This window comes from Conger conger, chromosome 15, assembly GCF_963514075.1.
Source record: "Conger conger chromosome 15, fConCon1.1, whole genome shotgun sequence".
Classification (NCBI taxonomy): Eukaryota; Metazoa; Chordata; class Actinopteri; order Anguilliformes; family Congridae; genus Conger; species Conger conger.
Window position 1 is genome coordinate 21,630,851 of NC_083774.1, and position 21,953 is coordinate 21,652,803.

General features: G+C 39.7%; 2 protein-coding genes across 2 annotated transcripts; both read left to right on the forward strand.

The window, feature by feature from the left end:
* Window positions 1–214: 214 nt before the first annotated feature.
* LOC133111366 (guanine nucleotide-binding protein subunit beta-5-like) lies at window positions 215–9,637 on the forward strand. The gene is made up of 11 exons (XM_061221645.1): window positions 215–897; window positions 1,639–1,775; window positions 2,345–2,386; window positions 2,931–3,007; window positions 3,465–3,597; window positions 5,287–5,430; window positions 6,165–6,256; window positions 6,384–6,432; window positions 6,790–6,886; window positions 8,023–8,189; window positions 8,663–9,637. Exons 1-11 carry the CDS (start codon window positions 777–779, stop codon window positions 8,672–8,674), a joined length of 1,071 nt encoding a protein of 356 aa, XP_061077629.1. The 5' UTR covers window positions 215–776; the 3' UTR covers window positions 8,675–9,637.
* A 1,770-nt stretch (window positions 9,638–11,407) lies between these two features.
* On the forward strand, window positions 11,408–15,518 carry bcl2l10 (BCL2 like 10). Its single transcript, XM_061222201.1, has 3 exons — window positions 11,408–11,522; window positions 12,644–13,055; window positions 14,688–15,518. Exons 2-3 carry the CDS (start codon window positions 12,648–12,650, stop codon window positions 14,808–14,810), a joined length of 531 nt encoding a protein of 176 aa, XP_061078185.1. The 5' UTR covers window positions 11,408–11,522; window positions 12,644–12,647; the 3' UTR covers window positions 14,811–15,518.
* Window positions 15,519–21,953: the final 6,435 nt, after the last annotated feature.

Consider the following 21,953-nt stretch of genomic DNA (forward strand, 5'->3'; position numbering starts at 1 on the left):
CTTATAAATTGTGTTGTTCATTTCAGCCCTTTATGTGTTGACAGGCTGAGTGCATATTCACTATCGCCACTGAGAGTGCACTTAGAGTACCATTGGTGGACAAAGAACTATAAGTAGACCTGAGGGAGACTCTTCAGCCATTGGTCCACTCTCATTCCATTAGTCGATACATCCCACCACAGGAGGGATGTAAACGTACCCTAAAACATGAGATGCTTTAGTCAGGCAAGGAAAGCACATTAACTCAGCTAATTTATCTTTAGTGCCTAAAAAGTTTATTCAACTCTCACCAGTATTAATATAATACTACATAACAGGTTGTGCTTTGTGAAATACACTTGATAATGAAATTTGACATCTGACAAGCCAGAATTGTAGACATCTGACAAGTCAGGAAAATCGACCGTAAACAGGTTGTTGCGGAAACAACGCTATGTGAACGTGTTGCGAATGGAAGGTATCTAAGGAGGTGAAACATATGCCTCGGGGCACACTGAATGATACTGTTTTCTTAATGTTTGACAAATTATTTTGGAGGAGGAATGTACCCTGAAAACATTTTAGAAATGTATGTGTATGTAATCATGCATGAAAAATGGAAGTTGCATCTTTAATTTTTTGTATCTCATTTATTAAAATAGATTGGATTGGCCTTGTGTACTTGACTGAGCATCTTTCCAGTGACGTCACTGCAGTTTCTCCAGCTGGAATCGCACCGCACGGGCGTTTAACCGGCAGACCACGACAAAACAGTTCCATCTAGAGAGCTCCTTTTTATGCCAAAAATGGCTACTCAGGAGCTGCAGCCAAACGAGACCCTGGCGACGCTGAAAACGGAGTCGGAGACCCTCAAGATAAAGCTGGAGGAGGAGAGGGCGAAACTGCATGATGTCGAGCGTGAGTGCTGGGAAGGAGGCCTCGGAAATTATATTTCTGATGAGATAATGGAAGCAGTCAGATTACTAACATTAACCTTGTATTCATATTAAATGTGTTCATTAAAATCTGTAATTGTCGCGCAGTGTTAATATGGGGTTGTTTTTTTAACCGTGCGTGCATGCGTTGGTCCTGAACCATGACTAGCTTCCAGCAGTTTATTATTGTAGCCTTACGTTAATTCTGCCAGCGAGCATAGGCTATAGATAGTTTTTTTTTTTACTGAAACAGCGGGATAGATATGCGAGTTATCGTTGTGGGTACACGGGTTATAACGGGTAAATTGTTTAAAGGGCAGGCGTGCTGTAGTTTTTGAAGTAAACTGCATAAATCTGTGCCGAATCTGCGAAATGGGTTGGCAGAATTGTTTTTGATTCCATCCGAGCTTGATGCTCCACTGAAGAGGAGAAGGGTGGTCACTGAATGTGGAACATGTAGGACCTAGCTACAGAATACACAGATGCAATTTCCAGATTATTCTCTTGAGATTCTGATATGGATCACAAATCAAACTATAACAAAACGAGTGCATTGCCGCATCTTTCATGAACATATAGCCTAGCCATAACCTTGTCATATTCATCCTAATTATAACAACTGGAGGATGCTAAATATAAAAGCTAGTGTAACATGTGAGGACATCCGCACCGAAGGAATACGAGATAAAGGTGGGGTGCTCTACTCTCCCTGTCTATGAAAAAGTGCATCAAGTGGCGGAGAGGGTGGAGCCGCTCGGCCAATTTGTCATGAAGACGAGGAGGACCCTAAAGGGACATGGCAACAAAGTTCTGTGCATGGACTGGTGTCGGGACAAGAGGAGGATCGTGAGCTCCTCACAGGTAATAATAATAGTAAACTTTCTCTGTGTGTGGGCATGACCTTGTACCACGGCACATGAGTGAGACTTCCTCTTAGTAGAGACTTCCTCCTGGTAGTTCTCCACTACGTCCGTAGTGCAAACTAATAATAATTTGTGTTGAAACTAAAGTCTAATACGTTCATCGATTTTATAGATACCGAACGTCTCTGTCCAGGGTGCTGATTTTAACGGCGCTGTTTAATAGGCTATGGTGTTTATACCCTTCGACCTAGTCGTGAATTTGTTTCTAATTGGATTATATTTATGTAGTATATTGATTGTAACTGAGACCTAGTTACCATAGCGGTAATTTTGTCATGGTGCTCAAGTCTTTTCAAAAACCACACTGTAGTTGCACAATATTCAGTCAGATTCAGATTGGAGATCTCAGAAGATAGGATGTATTGCACTGTATGTTACAATTACACTGTAGAATTTATGACAGAGTATACTAACTGTTTTTTTAAATATATTTATACATTGACTTTTTTTTGTTAACTTTCTTTTGTATCAGTTTCCTAATTTGAAGTTACATTGTATTTTTTTTAGGATGGAAAAGTGATTGTATGGGATGGATTCACAACTAATAAGGTAAACTGGAATCAACATCAGCATATGAAAATATTTCAAATGGCTGTATCCCCATTTATAGTTTCTAAGCAGAAAATAGTGGCCTGCACTGAGAAAATGTGTAATTTCATGCCATAGTGATGAGTTTAAGTAAAAGTAATCAATTGGCATAAAATCACCATCATGCTTAACTGTGCATGTATGTCTGCGTGCATGTGTGCGCGTGTGTGTGTGTGTGCATCTGTGTGTGTGCATGTGTGCGTGTGTTTTGTGTATGTGTGTGCATATGTGTGTGTGCATGTGCGTGTGTGCATGTGTGTATGTGTGTGCATGTGCGTGTGTGTACATGTGTGTATGTTTGCGTGTGTGTGTACATGTGTGTATGTGTGCATGTGCGTGTATGTACGTGTGTGTGTGTGTGCATGTGTGTGTGTGTGTGCATGTGTGTGTGTGTGTGCGTGTGCATGTGTGTGTGCGGGTGTGTGTGTGTGCGTATGTGTGCATGTGTGTGTGTGTGTGTATGTGTGTGTGTGTGTGTGCGGGTGTGTGTGTGTGTGTGATACAGGAACATGCCGTGACCATGCCATGCACATGGGTTATGGCGTGTGCATACGCCCCCTCTGGCTGTGCAGTGGCGTGTGGGTAAATATCCTCCCTTTATCCCTGAGCTGCATCAGAACAGAACAGAGAACCCGATAGACTGACTTCCTGTGCCTGTGCCCGCTGTCTGGCCTGACTTATCGTCTGGCAAGCCAAATATCATTATTTTAGATTTCTAGCTACATATGATTTCTCGCACTATAAGTATTACTACACTAGCCATCACAATGTAAACTAAATTGCAACAGCTTTAACTTCTTAGCTGGTTCATTCACCACATCACAGAACAGGTAAGATTTGGCTAGTAAATGGAGACAGTGTGAGTATTTCTCCTGTGTAAGATGAGGATTCATGATAGTATATTCACCAACACTTTCCAGCTTACATATCATGGCATGCATTATCGACTAGTGCCTTTTTCTGGTGCCATGCTTGCATTTGAATGTCTCTCTCTCTATCTCTCTTCTCTCTCTCTCTCTCTCTCTCTCTCAATAATAAGAGGACTGGATAATAAGTGCTCAGTATACCCCCTCTCCCTGGACAAGAATGAGAATCTTGCTTCCAAGAAGAAGTCTGTTGCCATGCACACCAACTACCTGTCTGCCTGCAGCTTCACTAACTCTGACATGCAGGTAAGTACTGTGTACTCTCCTGCTTCTTCTTTCATACATATCCATGGCCATTACCTCAGACTCTACATACTGGCACCAGTTTTCAGTTTGTGAGACCTGTTTAGTCTTGTTTAGTCTATTTGTCCCTATTAGTATTTATTTCCTTTTTCAAAACAACTGAGGCAAGCCAATCCTTATCAGAGGGCAGTAGTGTTGAGTTCTTCCACCCCGCGCTCCGATGCTCACAAACGGAAAACATGCTGATTTTTATTTGAAAGCCCTGAGGAGGAGATTCCCATGCCTTCATTAATTCACAGCAGTAAACCTTTTGAAGCTGCATTGGTTCATGTTCATAGCCTACCATTGTGAGCCTATTTATAGTCCCCGGGCAGCCTTTATCTGAACCAACTCCACCTACAAATTTGAACAGGAAGCAAGGTACTGTTTAAGCAAAATGTTACATTGAAATATGTTCTTATCCTTGTCAGATGTGATGATTTACTATACACTTTGAGATCTTAATATCAACCGTTAGAAAATTACATAACATGATAAAAAGGAATAAGTAGGATTTGCAGTTCTCATGACTCCATCTGATTAGTATGGCTGGAGGTTTATTATACATTAACAGATTTGTTTGTAGTGTTGAAAGTGAGCTTTCAGCCCCAGGACTGTATTGTATGATGTATCCGCAGGCTTATTTACTGTGACTTCATGAGCAGTGTTTCTACATTCAGTGTGAGGTCTTGAATAGTCTCTGAATAGTGAGACTCTTTTTGTGAAAACTGGTTTTCAATCGTTGCTTGTATATTAATAGCACTGCATCCTCTTATCTTTGTGGCTATGTGGGTCAGAGGTTTGCTATTTGATTAGTTGCTCTCTAATGGTCCACACACACATTTCCCAGGCTTATTTAGTAATCCCTGACATACCCAACGATGTTGGAACCCAAAGAAAGAGCAGATAAGGGAAAAGGGTGTACAACTGAAAACAAACTAAATAAGTAACGGTAACACTTATTTTGGAAAAGACCTTACATTTTAGATGTTCTCCTGCTTTTGAGCATGTGGCAACAGTCAGTGACTGTTTGGGTTGATTGATTTGATTTGTTTAATTCCTAGTGTCATGTGTAAATAATAGTATCTATGTAAACCATGTCTGCAAAGAAATCATAATAATTGTGTGTGGCAAACCAAAAGAATACATAAGTTGGATTGTTTCAGCAAAAGACGGCTAAAAAATGTTGCACAATATCATTTTAGTTGGAGGTGTCCTCAAAGCTGCAGACAAGTTTCTATTGTTTTTCCAAGAGAGCACTTTGTGTGGGTTGTAAAGAACATTCCAGAATGGAAAAGGCAGGTGGAGGTGACCCTAGTAACAAACTTGTCATTTAAACAGTTCAGATATTTACTTTAAAATGATTTGCTTTCAGAATCTTTAAACACATTATTATTTTTTGTCATTGAATTGTTTTGAGCACAAGCTCCCAAAAGAAGGAGATATAGTTTACAGTACAATGAGTATATTTATATATATAGATACAGTACAATGGGTACATTTATATATACTGTATGTTTTGGCCAAAATGATTGTAGAAAAACTATATACCTTCAGGGGGCAGTAAACACATGTGTGATTTAATATAATATTTGCATTTGGTATGTGTGTGCATGCGTGCATGCGTGTATTTGATCCTGACCATGCTCTCAGATCCTGACATCCAGTGGAGATGGGACGTGTGCCCTGTGGGATGTGGAGAGTGGGCAGCTGCTGCAGAGTTTCCATGGACACGCTGCAGACGTCCTCTGCCTGGACCTGGCCCCTTCAGAGACCGGCAACACCTTCGTCTCAGGGGTGAGATACATTTCCTCCCTCTCCTAAGTGAGACTTTCCACTTCTCTCTGAGACATTTCCTCTCCTAAGTGAGACTTTCCACTTCTCTCTGAGACATTTCCTTTCCTATTTGAGACTTTCCCACAGCTCTGAGACATTTCCTCTCCTATTTGAGACTTTCCCACTGCTCTGAGACATTTCCTCTCCTATTTGAGACTTTCCCACTGCTCTGTGAGACATTTCCTCTCCTATTTGAGACTTTCCCACTGCTCTGTGAGACATTTCCTCTCCTATTTGAGACTTTCCCACTGCTCTGTGAGACATTTCCTCTCCTATTTGAGACTTTCCTACTGCTCTGTGAGACATTTCCTCTCCTATGTGAGACTGAGAAGCTGAAAAAGGACAGGTATAAATACAAAACTGATTGAACAGAAAACAAGAAACAGGTGAGAGGCAAACTAGAAAGACAGGAAGGAAATCCATATAAGGAATGGGAGGCGGAGACACTAAATGAAGAACAGGTGAGATAAATGAGTGGGAATGCATGGGAAGACAGACTACGGTGGTCACAGAGGGAAAGAAGGAACGGAAATTCGAAGACAAAAACAGATACAGAAAAACACAGAACCTGACTGGGGGGGGGGCGTTCTGGTTCATTGTAATCCCCTTGGTTATGTCTTTGTGCATTTTATCCCACGCACAATTATTTATTATGGAGACCCAGTGACTGAGGATAATTCCTCTGTGTCTTGCAGGGCTGTGACAAAAAGGCCAACGTGTGGGACATGCGTTCTGGTCAATGTGTTCAATCCTTTGAGACTCACGAGTCAGACATTAACAGTGTCAGGTGAGTTGAGAGCATTAGAGAGCTTTTAAACTCCTTTGCTTCTGACATTGACAATGCCGTTATGGGCTTGCTTGAGGGGGCCATGTAACTAATCACTGTGTGTTTCTGTCCTGTCACTCTGTACCAGGTACTACCCCAGTGGAGATGCCTTTGCAACGGGCTCTGATGATGCCACTGTGAGCCATCTTCACATTGTCCCCTTTACTTTTCATCTCCACGTTACTCTTCTTTTATCGTACACTCCGTTCTTAATTTGCTTTAAGTGTAACCATAAAGAGAATGTATTTGCTTGTGTTTTCATTTCTTATTTACAACCCTACTGTTATTAAATGATAAATCTCAAATTTTGTGTTTCATTAACCCTGGCATGCATACACACAGATATTCAGTCTCTCCATTTGGACTATAGTTGTCGTTTAACAGCTTTGACAGCTGAACAGCTTTATAGTATGTACTGTGAAGTGTAAAAAAAAAAAAAATGTTATGTGTTAGTGTCTGCTTTATTTGTTTTCCCCATAATCCCTTTGTTTTAGTGTCGTCTCTTTGACCTGCGAGCGGACAGGGAGGTGGCTATCTATTCCAAAGACAGCATCATATTTGGGGCATCCAGTGTGGACTTCTCTCTTAGTGGTGAGAGCTGAATGAATTTGGCACACACAGCATACTCTGTAGAAGCAACACTGAGCACTGGTGTACACAGTCTTATTACGGCTCCAGTGTTGTATTTGTGTGTGTGTGTATGTGTGTGTGTGTGTGTGTGTATGCGTGTCTGTGAATATCAGTTTCCTTTTTACTGACTGCAGTGGTGATACTAGGAGGGGAAGTTTACACAAGATTTTGGCATGAATGGAATTTCACTTCTGTGGGAACACAGATCTGCACGAGATGTGAGGTGTGCTTGGTGGTATGTGCGGTTATCCAATGATTGTCATGTTATGCAATTTCAAATTGTCTTGATCTGAGTAAAATACCTTTCAGTACTGACCATCTCTACAAAAATCCTTCTGTTAGTTAGTCACATCCCCTGTCCCTTCCTTCCCAGTAATAGCTAAATACAATAGATAGATACAGAGTGAAAATGTTTGTTTTGTCAGTGGCTTTTCCTTTGATTGTGAGGACTCAGCTGGTGTCACTGTGTGCATAGCAATGTGTGGCTGATTCACGCAAATGTACACACAGTACAGCAAAGACCTGCCTACAGAAAAGCTATGCCTCATAGCTCATAGACCTGCTTGATGGTGTAGGAGTATGGAGGCGGAATGCATGACACAGCGTACTCACATCACATCACATGCTTTACATGCTTAACATTGCTTAGTATTGCTTAGCATTGCTTTACATTGCTTTTGAGTGATGCACAATAGTTGTGATTTGACTTGACAAAATGCAATAGATCTGTAGTAATGGCTCTTGAGTGGGAAAAGGTGTTCAAAGTCACCTAAGGATAGGAATCCTAACTATATGCTCACTGTACTCCTGAATGTTTGTCTTCATATAAAATGTGGGAATGGGTTTAATTGGGCTTTCAGTTTCATTTTAAAGGTAGACAATGCTTAGAAAATATGGGTTGTCTTGGAAAGTACATGCTTTCTTTGAATGGAATTCAAGAATGCAAAGCTTAGCAAATAACCTACAAACTTCAAGGTACTTTTATACAGATTGCCCGGCGTTCTCTGTAGAACAATATACAGTGGAATTTACCCTGCTGTACCCCACATTAAGCCAGCTGGGTTTTTTAACAGCTAGCCTCTCTGTACCTTTCCCAGGCCGACTGCTGTTCGGTGGGTACAATGACTATACCATCAATGTGTGGGACGTGCTGAAGGGAACCAGGGTGGCCATCCTATTTGGTCACGAGAACCGCGTCAGCACCTTGCGGGTTTCCCCTGACGGGACGGCGTTCTGCTCCGGGTCCTGGGACAACACTCTGAGGGTAAGTGTCGTGCGGGTTCAACAGGCAACATGGCGGGGGCTTTCCTGCACCTGTGAATCAGAGCTTTTACAGATCACTTCTGCAAAATCTGCTGTCATCTGTGAGGTCAGTGTGTTTCCATACGACACAATGAGATGTTTTCAGACAACCGCACGCTGGGCTGTTTGACGGAAATGAAACCGCAGGTTTCTCTTTTTAGCTCTTTAGTTCTCATTTCAGATCACGAGCAGTGTCAAAGCGTCTATAATTCTAATAAGGCAGAAGTGTAGGGAAATGAGTCTGAGGTTTCAGCTTCAGTTCTCATGTGGTACACTGCCATGGTACTCCTGAACAAGGTCTTTAACCTGAATGGCTTCAGTAAATATCCAGCTATATTAATTGATAATGTTTTTAAAAATAAATGTGCAGTGCCCTGGATAAGTGTGTCTGTGATATGCCTGAATTGAATGTCTTATTCATTATTTTCATTCCAGGTCTGGGGCTAAGGTGTTTCCTCAGAAGGAGGGATCAGCACCCTGGAAATGCTGTTTTAGTTGGTCACACTCCCCCAGTCAGTCTGCATCCACACCTCATCTAGTACTGTAGGTCTCCAATAATGCAGAAGAGGATCACCCTGAATGCATTGGGGAAGCACAATGTACACACATATTCATTATACCGTACACGCACCACTTAAATATTTTAGATATTCCCTCTCATGAATACTTTTCCGTTGCCTGGCAACAACAGCTGTATATTTCCTACCCATGTGTCTACAAGCAAATCCAGAAACCTCTGGTATCACTCATTGAAGTAATATAACATACTGTATGATAATATAGGTAATGTGATGGTCCTTTTTTATTTTCATTGTTGATGTTGTTGATTTGCCTTCCTGTGATATTTACATTACTTTTCTAGAGAATATTTTCTAAATAACAAAATTAATCAGTATTATTTTTTTGGTTAATTTGTGTCTAAGATTGTGAAGAGAAACAGAGATACTTGGATCATTGCTGTATACATTCCACATGAATTAAAAAGCATGATTAATAATGATTGTATCCACACATGGAACCACCCACTCAGCAGTAGGTTAAGGTGAGAAATTTTAATATAAATCAGCCGAACATAACTGAGTGGATGTGTTGGGTGGAGACACACATTTCTCTTTAGATAGATTCATTCTATATCTATATGTTTAACATTTCCAACCAAATCCATTTCTCCAACAACCTTCCAATCAGTTGTACCTGGAGTAGAATTCAGATATTGATCAGATTATCATGTTTTTTTATGTTGGGCAGTTACAAGTGCAAACTATAAGTAGCACAATTTAGATGCCTCTAAAATGAATTTTCAGTATTGTTCTAATATTTGTCATTTCTTTTAGTTGGATGCTCATGTAATATGTTACTTCCTTGTATGCTCAGTCTATATCATTCAAGCACATTAAATGGTATTTTAAATATTGTTGTATATTTGTATATAAGTTTGTTTTCTGCAAGCTTATATTTTATATTGTAAATGGCAAATGGCAGGCATTTATATAGCGCCTTTATCCAAAGCGCTGTACAATTGATGCTTCTCCATTCACCCATTCATACACACACTCACACACCGACGGCGATTGGCTGCCATGCAAGGCCCCGACCAGCTCATTAGGAGCATTTGGGGGTTAGGTGTCTTGCTCAGGGACACTTCGACACAGCCCGGGTGGGGGATCGAACCGGCAACCCTCCGACTGCCAGACGACTGCTCTTACTGCCTGAGCCATGTCGCCCCTATTGTATACATACATATTGTATGTAATGTTTTTACTTTTTTCCATTTCAATCTCTGCAGTATTTAAACCTATTGCAGTTTACACTATAATCAACATATTTAAGGGTTACCTTTGTAATTATTCAAATTCTAATTGAATTGAAAGCAATTGTCCCATTTTACAGACGCAGATTAATCTTAGTTCTAGATTAAATTAAGTCTTGAATGGAGAATCTCAACACAGTATGTACTGTATGTATATCTAATCAACTCGTTAAGTACTCAAATACCTTACTATGTACAATAACTTCTCACTCCACAAATCTCATAAAACATACAAATTAACCCCTCCTTCAAGAGTACCAAGATGAGAGAAAGGCATTTAAATGGAAGACTTTCTCTGAAATTTGTTGCTGAATCTGAATTCACTGTGTGCATTTAAAAATGATCCTGTCATTCAGCTGCTTTTTACAACGATGATGTCGTTTTGTGTATCTTGTCAGGCCCCCTTCAAAAATTAGTTTATCCAAATCTGAATCCAAAAATGAATGAAGTGTATAGTGAAGTGTATAAAGAAGGGGTTTATATGATGATAAGTAGTAGTAGGAATGATGATGATCACAATGACAATATAATATGATGACGATGACAACGATAATAATAATAATAATAATAATAATAATAATAATAATAATAATAATTGTGATGTGAATCGGGTAGAATAGTATTGTTATACCACAAGAAGTGCAAGTATACACATTATCTTGCCTACCACTGTCAGAACAGCAGAATCCCTCCCCCTATTTCGACGCAGACTCAAAACCCACCTTTTCAAACTCTACCTTAGTCCTCCCTCCTGATTTCCCCTGCCCCTCCTTTCTGATATCCCTATCCTTGTCTAACCCCCCCCAATACATTTTTTTTTTTTTAAATTAAAATATGCACTTATGATGACAACTATGTTTAGAACAGCATTTCATGTGTATTTTGCTAGTTTCTGGATGTGATGCTTTGACTTATGGTAGAACCTATGCACTTTTAAGTCGCTTTGGATTAAAAGGGTCTGCCAAATGACTAAAATGTAAATGTAAATGTTATCTGCATTATCACAGAAAGTTAAAATACAATTCCAGTTTTCTTAAATTGTTAGATCTTGAGAATAAGTATTTATGGTTAATATGTTCAGGCACGGGTACGTAAGATGTATTTATTTATATATTTATTTTGCGGATTTTCTTTTTGGTGTCAAACAAGGCTCTCGTTCTCAAAAACAACCCATCGTAAAAATGTCAATTTAGTATGGAAATCCTCTAAACATAGTCAGATTGTCGGAAATATAATGAAAAAAAAATATTGTTATTGTTGTCAAAAGATATAAATAATTTAGGTCAAATACCCAATGCCTGTCGCCGGGAAGGGGCGTGGCTATGGTGGTGACGTCTGCCGGATTTTACAAACGCTGGCGTATGAATGAATGACGCAGGTAGGAGGGACTAACTGGAATAAAGTCAAGGCTCCGAGAACAGGAAATTCTTCTGAATGTGGCAGTGTTTCCTTTCGTACCAGACGAGGTCTAAAATTGCTGGGAGGGTGAGTTTTGTTTTATACATACAGTCTTTATTGAAATCATGAAACTGTTATCGTGGAAGTTGCCATGATTGTGTTCAAACATAGTTTACTGTATTTTTTAAAACCTATTTGAAGTGACAAAAGAACCGCAATCCAGACTTTTCTTGCTAGCTCGATTTGCTTCCTTTTGTTTCAGTTGACTGACTAACGGATGACAAAGCTAGCTAGCTTTAAAATAAATCTAGACGTTTTCTTTTTACAACAGTTACACGCGTTATTTGTCATTTACGGTAGTAGTAGGCCATATTGCAAGCGAGCTGGTAATTATAAATGCTAGGTATGCTGGCTAGGTTGTATTGATTGGCTTGATAAGGTACCGTCTGTCCAGATGGAAACGTTTACGTTTCCAGTGATGTATATAAATTGTAGCTACTTCATTTGTACAGAACTTGCCGATATAGCTGGGACTACCTTGACATTACTGATTCTATTAAGTTAACGTTAGTGTCACATCAATAGCCTCCCAACTGATTAGTTCTTCTCGCGTCTATTCAGTCATTGTAGTCATGAATACATGTCTTTCTTTTTTGCTTTTTCTCTACTCCTGTCGGTAATTAGCAAGTCGTTTTTAAACAAAGCTGAGCAAATTTGTGAACTGATTCTCAGTGTTGACGATTATAGCTTGGTAATGCTCTTTGTTGCAACTTCCAAAATATAAATATTTGTAATTTTACAGCAATGACAAATGTAGCCTAAATACTTTTGATAATTTCTGAAGTTTGCTACTTGGGTAATCGCTTCGATTAATTGAATGCTCAAGGCTAAGTATTTATGTATGTTAAGTTATGTTATGTGATTGCTGTGTTTAGAATGTAATTTGATTTTTGCTTTAGTCTGTACATTTCTTTTTTAATCTGTAATATTTACTGCAAGTATCTGATGTGTAAACAATGGCTGTAAAATGCACATCCCTGTATATTTCTCTCTTACAAGTGACAGAATTGTATTAATATAGAAATGTATTTTTGGTTTGGTATTTGAATCAGTTAGATTTTCTTTTCTAGGCCAGACGTTTGCTTATTTGTAGAAATTCACTGGCACAGAAATAAACATAACAAACATTGTAATTTCCTTCCATTCAGAAAAATGTCCCCTAGGCTAAAAAGTGAGACCCAGGCAGTGGCAGAAGATTACATTAACTACTCCTTGGGGATCCAACAGACACCTCCCAGCGAACCTGCCCAGGCCATGAGACACCTGGCCAAGAAAATGGAGAGGCAATACCATCTGAAATTCCAGTCACTCTCCGAGGCATTCCTGAGCTCCTGTGGGACTGACACCAGTGCTTGTTTAAAAAAAGTGATGGAGGAGCTGGTGGGAGATGGGACATTGAACTGGGGAAGAGTGGTGTCTCTGTTTACCTTTACTGGGGTGCTGGCGAGTGACCTCCACTCCAGAGGCGAGAGCCGAGAACGCTGCAGGAGACTTGCAGAGACGATAGCTGACTACCTTGGAGGGGAAAAACAAGCATGGCTGAAGGAAAATGATGGCTGGGTAGGTTTTGGTGTGTTTCTTGTCCATCTTTGTTAATGTGTAATCTGAGGTTAGAATTATTTACTTGCAGTATACATTCCCACAACTTCCTGTCCCAATCCCCTGTCTCCATTTCCCAGCCCATGCCACTATCCAACCGCTCGCACATAAAGTTATTAGAGCTGTTGCATTCTCTACTCTAAACTGAGATTTTCCAGCCCAGCCCTATAGTATTCACTCTCAGAAAGGCCTCCTATTTTAGATTGACAAATCTTTCACATGGACCTCTCCTTTGTTATCTTGTCAGTGCAAAATTTAGGGAAACTCTTAACTTTCAGGGCTGTTGCATATGATGTCAAACCTGAACTAATTCTCACATGTTGCCCAAGCTCTGTCATGTGGAAAAAGTCTGAAATTAGTTGAGGATACTAATGGGTTAATTCCCATGAGATCTGTGTAAAAGTTTTAAATTCAAGGTTTATCAGCACTTTTTTTTAGCCTACGACAGTTTGGCTCTTAATCTATATCAAATGGAATTTCAAAGCTTAGCAATCTAATATTGTTTAAAACTGGATTTAGTATACATTGGTATTTATTTTATAGTTCTAACTGCCCAGTAAACTGCACTGTCATATACAAGGCTAACTAGTATAACCGTATTGATATGGTCATGTGAGTGGAATGTTGGTTAGTCATTGTGAAACTGAACTCTTGAATGTGAGCCAGAGCTCAAACTCCTTTTGAAAGAATTATGTACAAAGGACTAAACTGTATGTGTATGTAGCTGCCTACCTGTTCATGTTGGGGCTTGTACACAAAGTTAGTATTCTATCACAAACAATGCTATCAGTAACTTCCTATGTTGCAACTGATGCATTTATATAGCAACATCAAAACTATCCTCTAAAATTGGCACTGGTTTTATAGTCCAGCTGTGTAACCACACTGATATATCCTCAATACCAGTAAGCTCCTCTTCTCTGAGGGGAAACTGCTCCAGAAAGGGAAGTATTAACTTTGAATGCACCTGCAATTTATAACTTAACTGAATTAATACCAATAGTGGGAAGTGTAGTTTGTAGTGTATTTTTTTAATTCCTTAATCAAAGGATTATTTTCTAGATGCTACTAAATGTCATGAATCATTGTTCTGCTGTGTGGAGCAGTAGGGTCTACAGGGTACCATCTCTCTAGATTGTGTAATTTCACTATTCTGCAGTTACTTTTCCAGTATGCATTGCAAAAGGTTTCCCTGTATAAAATGTTATAGTGGAGAGTGCACATTACCTACAAGCTGCATGGATAATTCCTGATCCCTATATAAAAAAAACAAAAAAAACAATTGACATTTGAGGTGTGTTGATCTGTATTTTTCAAAGAAGGGTAGGTGATTGGCAATATGGCAAAAGTTTATGGCAAACATGTTCAGTTGACAATATGGGGGAAACATGTCTGCCTACTATTGACCTTCAGTAACAATGATATGTTCATAATGCTGCCATAGTACTCAGTATGTAGCACTCAACACTGAATGTTGCTTTCAAGTCTCAAGTCTTACTGTGTTTTGTGGGAGATCACAGATGGGGGAGTGTAGTTCTTGCTTTTAATGCTGCCTTCTAAATCCAGCCCAACATATTTTTGTCTTGTGTGTAGGAGGGGTTCAGAAGGTTTTCCTCCTGCGCTGCAGAGATGAACCAGGAATCATCAATGAAGACTGCGCTGTTTGCAGCTGCTGGTGTGGGCATTGCAGGACTGACCTTTCTGCTCGTACGCTAGGATGGTTTTTCCCTTTTTAAGGGAAATGCTTAACTGGCATGAGGCTGGAGGTTAGGGTGTTCTGGACTAGAGTACAGCGCAGTGATGCCCCCTACAGTCTGGTATTGGTTCCTGACCGTAATTGGGGCCAGCAGTCTCACAGGGTGGTACATAATTGGCTATTGTATCACCTAGGGACGGTTTGTAAAATGGCTCTGGTCAATCAGGTGTCTGCAGTCTTCCTGCACCAACTTTGCAACTCAAACACAATGACTGCACAGCTCAGCCTTCGGGCTGCAGAATTAAGAGGTGTTTGGGAAGAGATTGCTCTCCTGTATTGACGCTGACTATGATTTGGCATTCCAAATTGGGATAAATTGATTCCAAAAAAGATTTGTTCAGTGACAACCATTGTTAATGGAAAACGTGTGTTTAAAGTGTAAGAAAGAAATGTATTAATATATTATTTACATTAAATAAAAATGTAAGTGGGGCAATTCTGTTGTTGGTTTGCAGAATTCATTGCATCATGTTTTATTCCACTGTTTTGAAAGATCTTGCTAAATTAAGATTCTTTTCACATTTTTCTGTTTAAGGTACTAGTTCAACTGCAAACCTTTTTGTTCAACTGCTCAAGTTTTAGCATTCCTTATTTATAAAGACATTTTCATTATTTATTCAACAGTTTGTTTGTTTTTTATTTAATAAAAACAAAACAAAAAACAACAACTAAGTGTATGATTTCAGAAACTGGGTTCAGAAAACTGAAAATGGAAAATATATTGCCTGTCCTTAATTTTCCAGTTTGGTGGATTTGTAGACATCTGTGCTGACTGGTGGTCACAAAAGTTCATTTTCAAACTTTTCACATTTACACACCATTTGAAATGAAACCATTACTAGGAGCACATTGAGTTCCTATTTTTCTTAGCCTCTTAGTCTTAGGTAATCCAGTGGTGGCGTATTTTGGAGAAAGAAGGCTGTCTCCTAGAGACGACCAACAATGTTGAAGATTTTACTCTCCACTCACGGTAAAGGCATGTTTCTGTCTAAAATGTAAACCGAATGAAACATCACAGTAGTTCTAACTTGTCAATTAGGAGTAAATCCTAGCTTTGCTGGTGGCTGTGAGGTCCATAAGCTGTAGCAGTATGATGGGCCTAGACAAAGTAGACGTTTGTCCTTAACCTGGATCTACAAATGTGCTACTTTCATTCCATGTTACACAATTATTTCAATAATTGTTTCATTCAATAATTTTGTGACCATTCTATTTGCTGAAATATGTTTACGGTTGGAAAAAAACAAACACTTCCATGTAATTATAAGTCAAAGCAAAAACTGTGATTGGATCCAGGCCATAGCCCATCAGCCGGTCATGCAGGCCAAGTAACTGGACGTGTGTCATTTTAAAATGGCCAATAGCTTGAATATTTAGTTGTTGGCCAAGTACATCATACAGGCTATTTATGAGCTATGGTATTGGAAGCCATTTAGTCAAAATCACATTCACAATCGGAATTGCAATAGATATGAAAAGATTAGCCTTGGCTTGGCTAGTCTTGGTTTTAATGGAGTTTCGGTGCTCACCTTATGTTAATTTATGTAATTGGGGGAATGGTTTTTGAGTGCACATAACTTGCTTTTGGTTGGAGTCCAGCCGTTGTCCGCTCTTGGCAGAACGCCGTGTCGTTCCTGTAATAAAACTCGTTTGCTGGAGTTTCACGAAGATCCGACCACGACAAGAAGCCAGTTGCCGCGAGGAATGGCGCTTCTTCAGCTTTCTCACCCTCACCATCTTGAAAACCTCCTAAGTGGCAAATTGTTTTAGTTTTGTACAAGTTTTTTTTTTTTTTTGTATCGTCAGTCCGATTAAACAAGTTGCTTCAATATAACGGAAAACCATCAAATGGAAAAGGACTGAAGACTGGTGTTTTTAGGCCCCGTATGGACCCAGTGACCGCTTTCTACGTCTGGGGTGAGTCCATCTGTATCCCAGTTTTGAATCATGCAAGTTGTCTTATACTGCTTTTCATTTGTAATCGGTCTAAATGTCAGTCTAAATACTGCACATACACCGTTTATATTTGGTAGCCAGTCATTACACACCGCACAAAAACCAGGGGCATGTTTAATCTGAAACCGTTTTGCTACGGTTTCAGTGTTGAACGACATGTATTCTCCCAATGGTGTATAACGTTTTACAACAAGCTTTGAGATATGTTTTGCTCCCGCTTCGTGGGTGTGTGTAGCCCGAATCAATAATGGTGTAGGCCTATGCTTTAAATATCGGAGAACCCCTTCTCAGACGTCAATGGAGCAAACCATGTAACTATGCTCACTTTGCAACGGAAAGTTGAACTGCAGCTGTTCTTGCTACGTTTTATCGGGGCTGCACGTAGCCCAGCTGTCAGCGTGAAACCAAACAGGAAACACGTGAAGAGAGAGATATCGAGAAGACGCCGCTGAGCGAGAAAAGTAGTGGGCGGCAGTGCTACCTAGAAATGACGAGCAATTCCACCGGCGCATTTGTGGCTCTCCAGAGGGGCTGCACAGTGGTCTACACTCAGGTTTAGGGGTTATGTGAGGCTGCTGTAGGCTATTTTTCAACAGTCTAGATGCTCCCATTTGTCCCAGTCCCATCTGTTCATCAGGTCGATATCAAACACATAGTAATATCTCTTATTTATGAATCGATTCGTGGAGTGGCAACCAAAAGTTCACTGGCGAATGACTAGACTCCAAAGGCAATCAAAAATACCTGTACTAAGGTAGGGAATTAATTTGCCTGACTACTCACAAACAGGGATGTCCATATACCTTACTCTTTATTGCGATTTAGGGTAAGTTATAAGACATTGTTTAACATTTAACTATAGTTTTGTGGTCTCGGTCAACATACACCAGGGCTCTCCAACCCTGGTCCTGGAGGGCTACTGGGTCTGCTGGTTTTTGTTTTCACCTTAAAATCAGCACCCTGCTGCGACCCAGGGAACCAGGTGAGGTGAGTTAATTAATCAATTAGAGCAGTTGATTACAGTTAAGTGCAGAGTAACAATGAAAACCAGCAGACCCTGTAGCTCTCCAGGACCAGGGTTGGAGACCCCTGACATACACCATCTAATGTGGTTGTCCACTGGACGTTGACTGGAAAGACAAACCCATTTCAAGTCCAATGTCTGTGTGTGACCTCAATTACACAATGGATCAAATGTGTTATGAAATCTTTGACTAAACATGCAACACACATACAGCCTAAATAATAAGGGCATCTCTCTAAAGATGTTGCTGTGTCATATTTGAACAGGTCATTACACTTTGGAGTTGCATTACTCTTTATATAAAATATATACTTTTTATACAAAAGAACATATAAAACAAAAATGCTATTCACCCCCTTGGTACATCAAACTCAGTGTTATTCTAGGGATGCATCTTCCCTGAAATACCTTTTTTGTTTTCAGAGAACTGCCTCCTTTAAACACCCCAAATAAGCAGCACAATAAAACATTTAACAATGTGCTTGCTGGTTGATATGGACTAACAATAAATTAGAGTACACATGCCTACCCAGTAGTTTTCCCTTGTGGCTAAGGTACATGACTGATACGGTTGGTGGTTCAAGTCCTGGTATAGCCACTAAGATCCCCATTGCGACCACTTCAAATCGACCATTCTAATATAAACTAAAAGTTGTTGCGACCGACCATCAAATGTGATAATCTCTGGTGACAGCGTTCATACATTACCGAACTATAAACTGGCCTTAAGTCTAATCAACTGTAAGTCGCTTTAGATAAGACGCATGTTGATGGTTCAGCCCAATAAAATGTTTTTAAAGACCGGTCCAAGTGTTGGTGCATTTTGGAGCATTTCTGCAGTTGACTTGTACAAAGAATTCCTAAAGCAGGAGATTCCACAGGTGTCCCACTCCATAGTTCAGGATCTACACAAGTATTCCGGGTTTAATTCTCAAATGGCAAGGTTCATGTTCTTTCTTTCTATATTTATTTAATGTTTTCACTGCACTACGTGATGGCAAAACATGCACGATGCACACAAGTGCTTCATCTGATTGACACCACTGACCCTTCTCTAGAACCCTGTGTTCTTTATGCTGATGTCACCGGCTGGGTCATATTTCCTGTTAGACCCTGTTCTGTTTTGGCCTCTGTGCCAGGGGAGGTTTGCTCCTTGCCAAAGTCGTGACAGAGATGAGGGCTGTAGTCGTGTCGATCCCTCCAGGCGGGTTCTCCTCTCTCGCTCATCACACAGATGGCAGCCTGCTGCCGTCCTGCCAGTCTGAATGACCTCTCTGATCTCTTGGCCCTGCTCCCTACATCCTGTCAGCCCTTACCTCCCATGCGTGTCCTCCAGTGGCTCCAGACATGTCCGAGGACCGTGATGAGCTCTTCAATTCTTTTACTCTGATCTGCCCAAGTGCCCTCCAGTGAAGCAGGATGGCTGGTTGTTTGGCCACATAGAGTAATTCAGTCTTGATCATTTAAATTCCAATTGGTCTTTGGCCCTGCTGGAACAAGGCTTCTGTTTAAATTCATGCCTGCAGTTCCTGTGTTTATTTCCTTTTTTTTAAAGAATTGTACTTTGTGAATTTATAAATGCTGATTTTATGATGCACACGGCTCATGTGCTGTGTGCATGTGAACATGGTTAATGTCAATGTCAATGTGACTCATCTCCTCAGATAGACTTGTGACTGTTATTCAGTACAGAGGCCAGAAATGGAAGCCAATGGAGCTGAACCAGGCAATGTGTGGGTGAAACCTCATAAACAGGGAGTTTATTAACCCATGCTAAAGGTAATCAGTTCATATCCCACCGAAAGACAGGGGATTCTCTTAAAGTGTACTGTACCAATAATGACTTATTAACTGGCCTGTTTCACCACTGTTCTGAAAAGAACAGTACACTCTCATGGCCTGTATGAATGATGGTGATGGTTAGTTTTAATGCTTTATTGTCCATTATTAGTGCTGTGTGGCTTCAAGAAGTTGTTCAATATTGGGTCAGTTGTGCCTTTTTAAATTCAACTGCTCTTTTAACCGTAGAAATGAAGTGTGAAAATAGCTCTGTGCTGTTTTGACATATTGGGTCAGTTGTGCCTTTTTAAATTCAACAGCTCTTTTAACCGTAGCAATGAAGTGTGAAAATAGCTCTGTGCTGTTTGACACTTTTGTGTTTCTGTGGTTTTCTTTGCAGCTGAGAGGGTGGTTGGTTTCAAAGACCTGTGAATTAAAGGTACCCATTTGACTTTCAAAAAGGAAAAGCGAGTCATCTCCTTTGCAGTAAATGAGATGGGTGATGGGTAATTAATCGGCAGAGGTCCCTATCAGAACAGAAACTCTCTACAAGAAATTAAACCACAATCGCCCACTGCACTTTTTCATGTGGGTTGACCTTCTTCATAGTTTTAGTTATGTTTTTACTCTGCAGTACTTTTTGAATGTGCAGTATATAAGTATGTAAGCTACAGGTTTAAAAAAAGAAACAATTTCAAGAGCCACATAATATATACACACTCTCACAGACACTGACTTAAAGACACTTGTTTGTACATAAAATCTATATGTAGCCTATATATATTCTCTGGGGATGTCATAATACTGAGCTGATTATCTGGCAATGGAGCTGTTTACTGATTTGGTGCTTGGAGTTGGTGAGGCATTGAGGGTTGTACAGGTATCCATGTTTCACATGCTCCCAATCATGAGAAAGTTACCTGTTGACTTACAGACGGGTGAGTGTGGTGAAAGTATCAGTGCAGGTGGATGGATAAGATTTTCACCCATGTGCACTATATTTCTTTATACTTCATTGAAGGTACTTCTGGCTACATATTCAAATATAAACTTGGAAAGAATTAAGGCTTTATGGAAAGTAGAAACTGGCTTATTGGCAGCAGTTCTTAGTTTTGAACTGGCATCATTTGCAAATGTACTGCAAGTGGTTTCAGTATGCATGAGGTGACAACTACAGGGGTCTTGTGTGCGACAGTGTGCCTGAGGCTGCAAACAGCAGTATTTTCTATGCTGTTATGTTTTCGTTCATCTACCCCTCTACAACCATAAACCCAATATAGTTTTAGCAAAGGTCCGCTACCTTCTTTTTTCTGTTTAATGGTCTGTAGGGGTTTCATGTTACAAAGTAATTAAAAAACGAATAATACAATAATACATAATACAACATTTTTTTTAATGTAACTTTAAATGTAAATGAATTCAGGCCTTAAGGTCACACTGTGCTATAGGTGCAGGCAGGGGGCGCTCCTACACACAGCTGCTGTAGTATTTATGTCCATGTTCCATTTTAAATACAATCCTTTGACCAAAAGAATAAAACAACAATAATGTTAACTACAAACTTGGCAGTGTAATACGTTTTTTAACTTTTTACATGTTAACAAACCGTCCATTCATTCTTTGAATGTTTTTTACAGCCGCCAACGATTCAAATTAAAGTTGCTCATACATGTACATTAGTATGTATGAACTGAGTATGAACACTATATTGCTTTATACTGCATGTATATGTCGATAATTTATACTTGTGTATACCAAGGTAGAATACAGATTTGCTCTGAGAAATGATACAAAAAGCGACACAGAAACTCTAATATAGGCCTATCAGTGTTACAAATTTCCGTGGGTCCTAGTCATCTACAACATCTGCTGCACTCTGTATCACCTTTGTTTCATCTGGATAGCAAAAAAAGCAGACAAACTGCATATTAGGTAGGTAGGCTGCATATTTTGTCAAAATAAATACATCTTAATTGCATCAAATAGACAAGACACATGAATGAGTCATTGCTGATGGAAGCCTTTTGATAATGAGACAAATAAGACTTAAATTGGAAAATGCATGATGGATGTAAATTAGGGGTACAATGTTCAAGACGGTGATGTCGCATCTTATTATTCCAGCCACGTTTGTATCCATATAGCATGTTTAATGGTAGGATTGACAATAATATTGCCTCCAAACATGAAAAACAGACCCTTATTAGTGAGGGGATGATTTGTTTAAAAAGCTTTACCTGCATCCAGGTGTTCACATATTTACATTAGCCAACAAAATGTTATGTCAGAAATTATTATTATTCTACTGCATCTAATGTCTGACTGAGCTGGTAGCTAGAAGCTG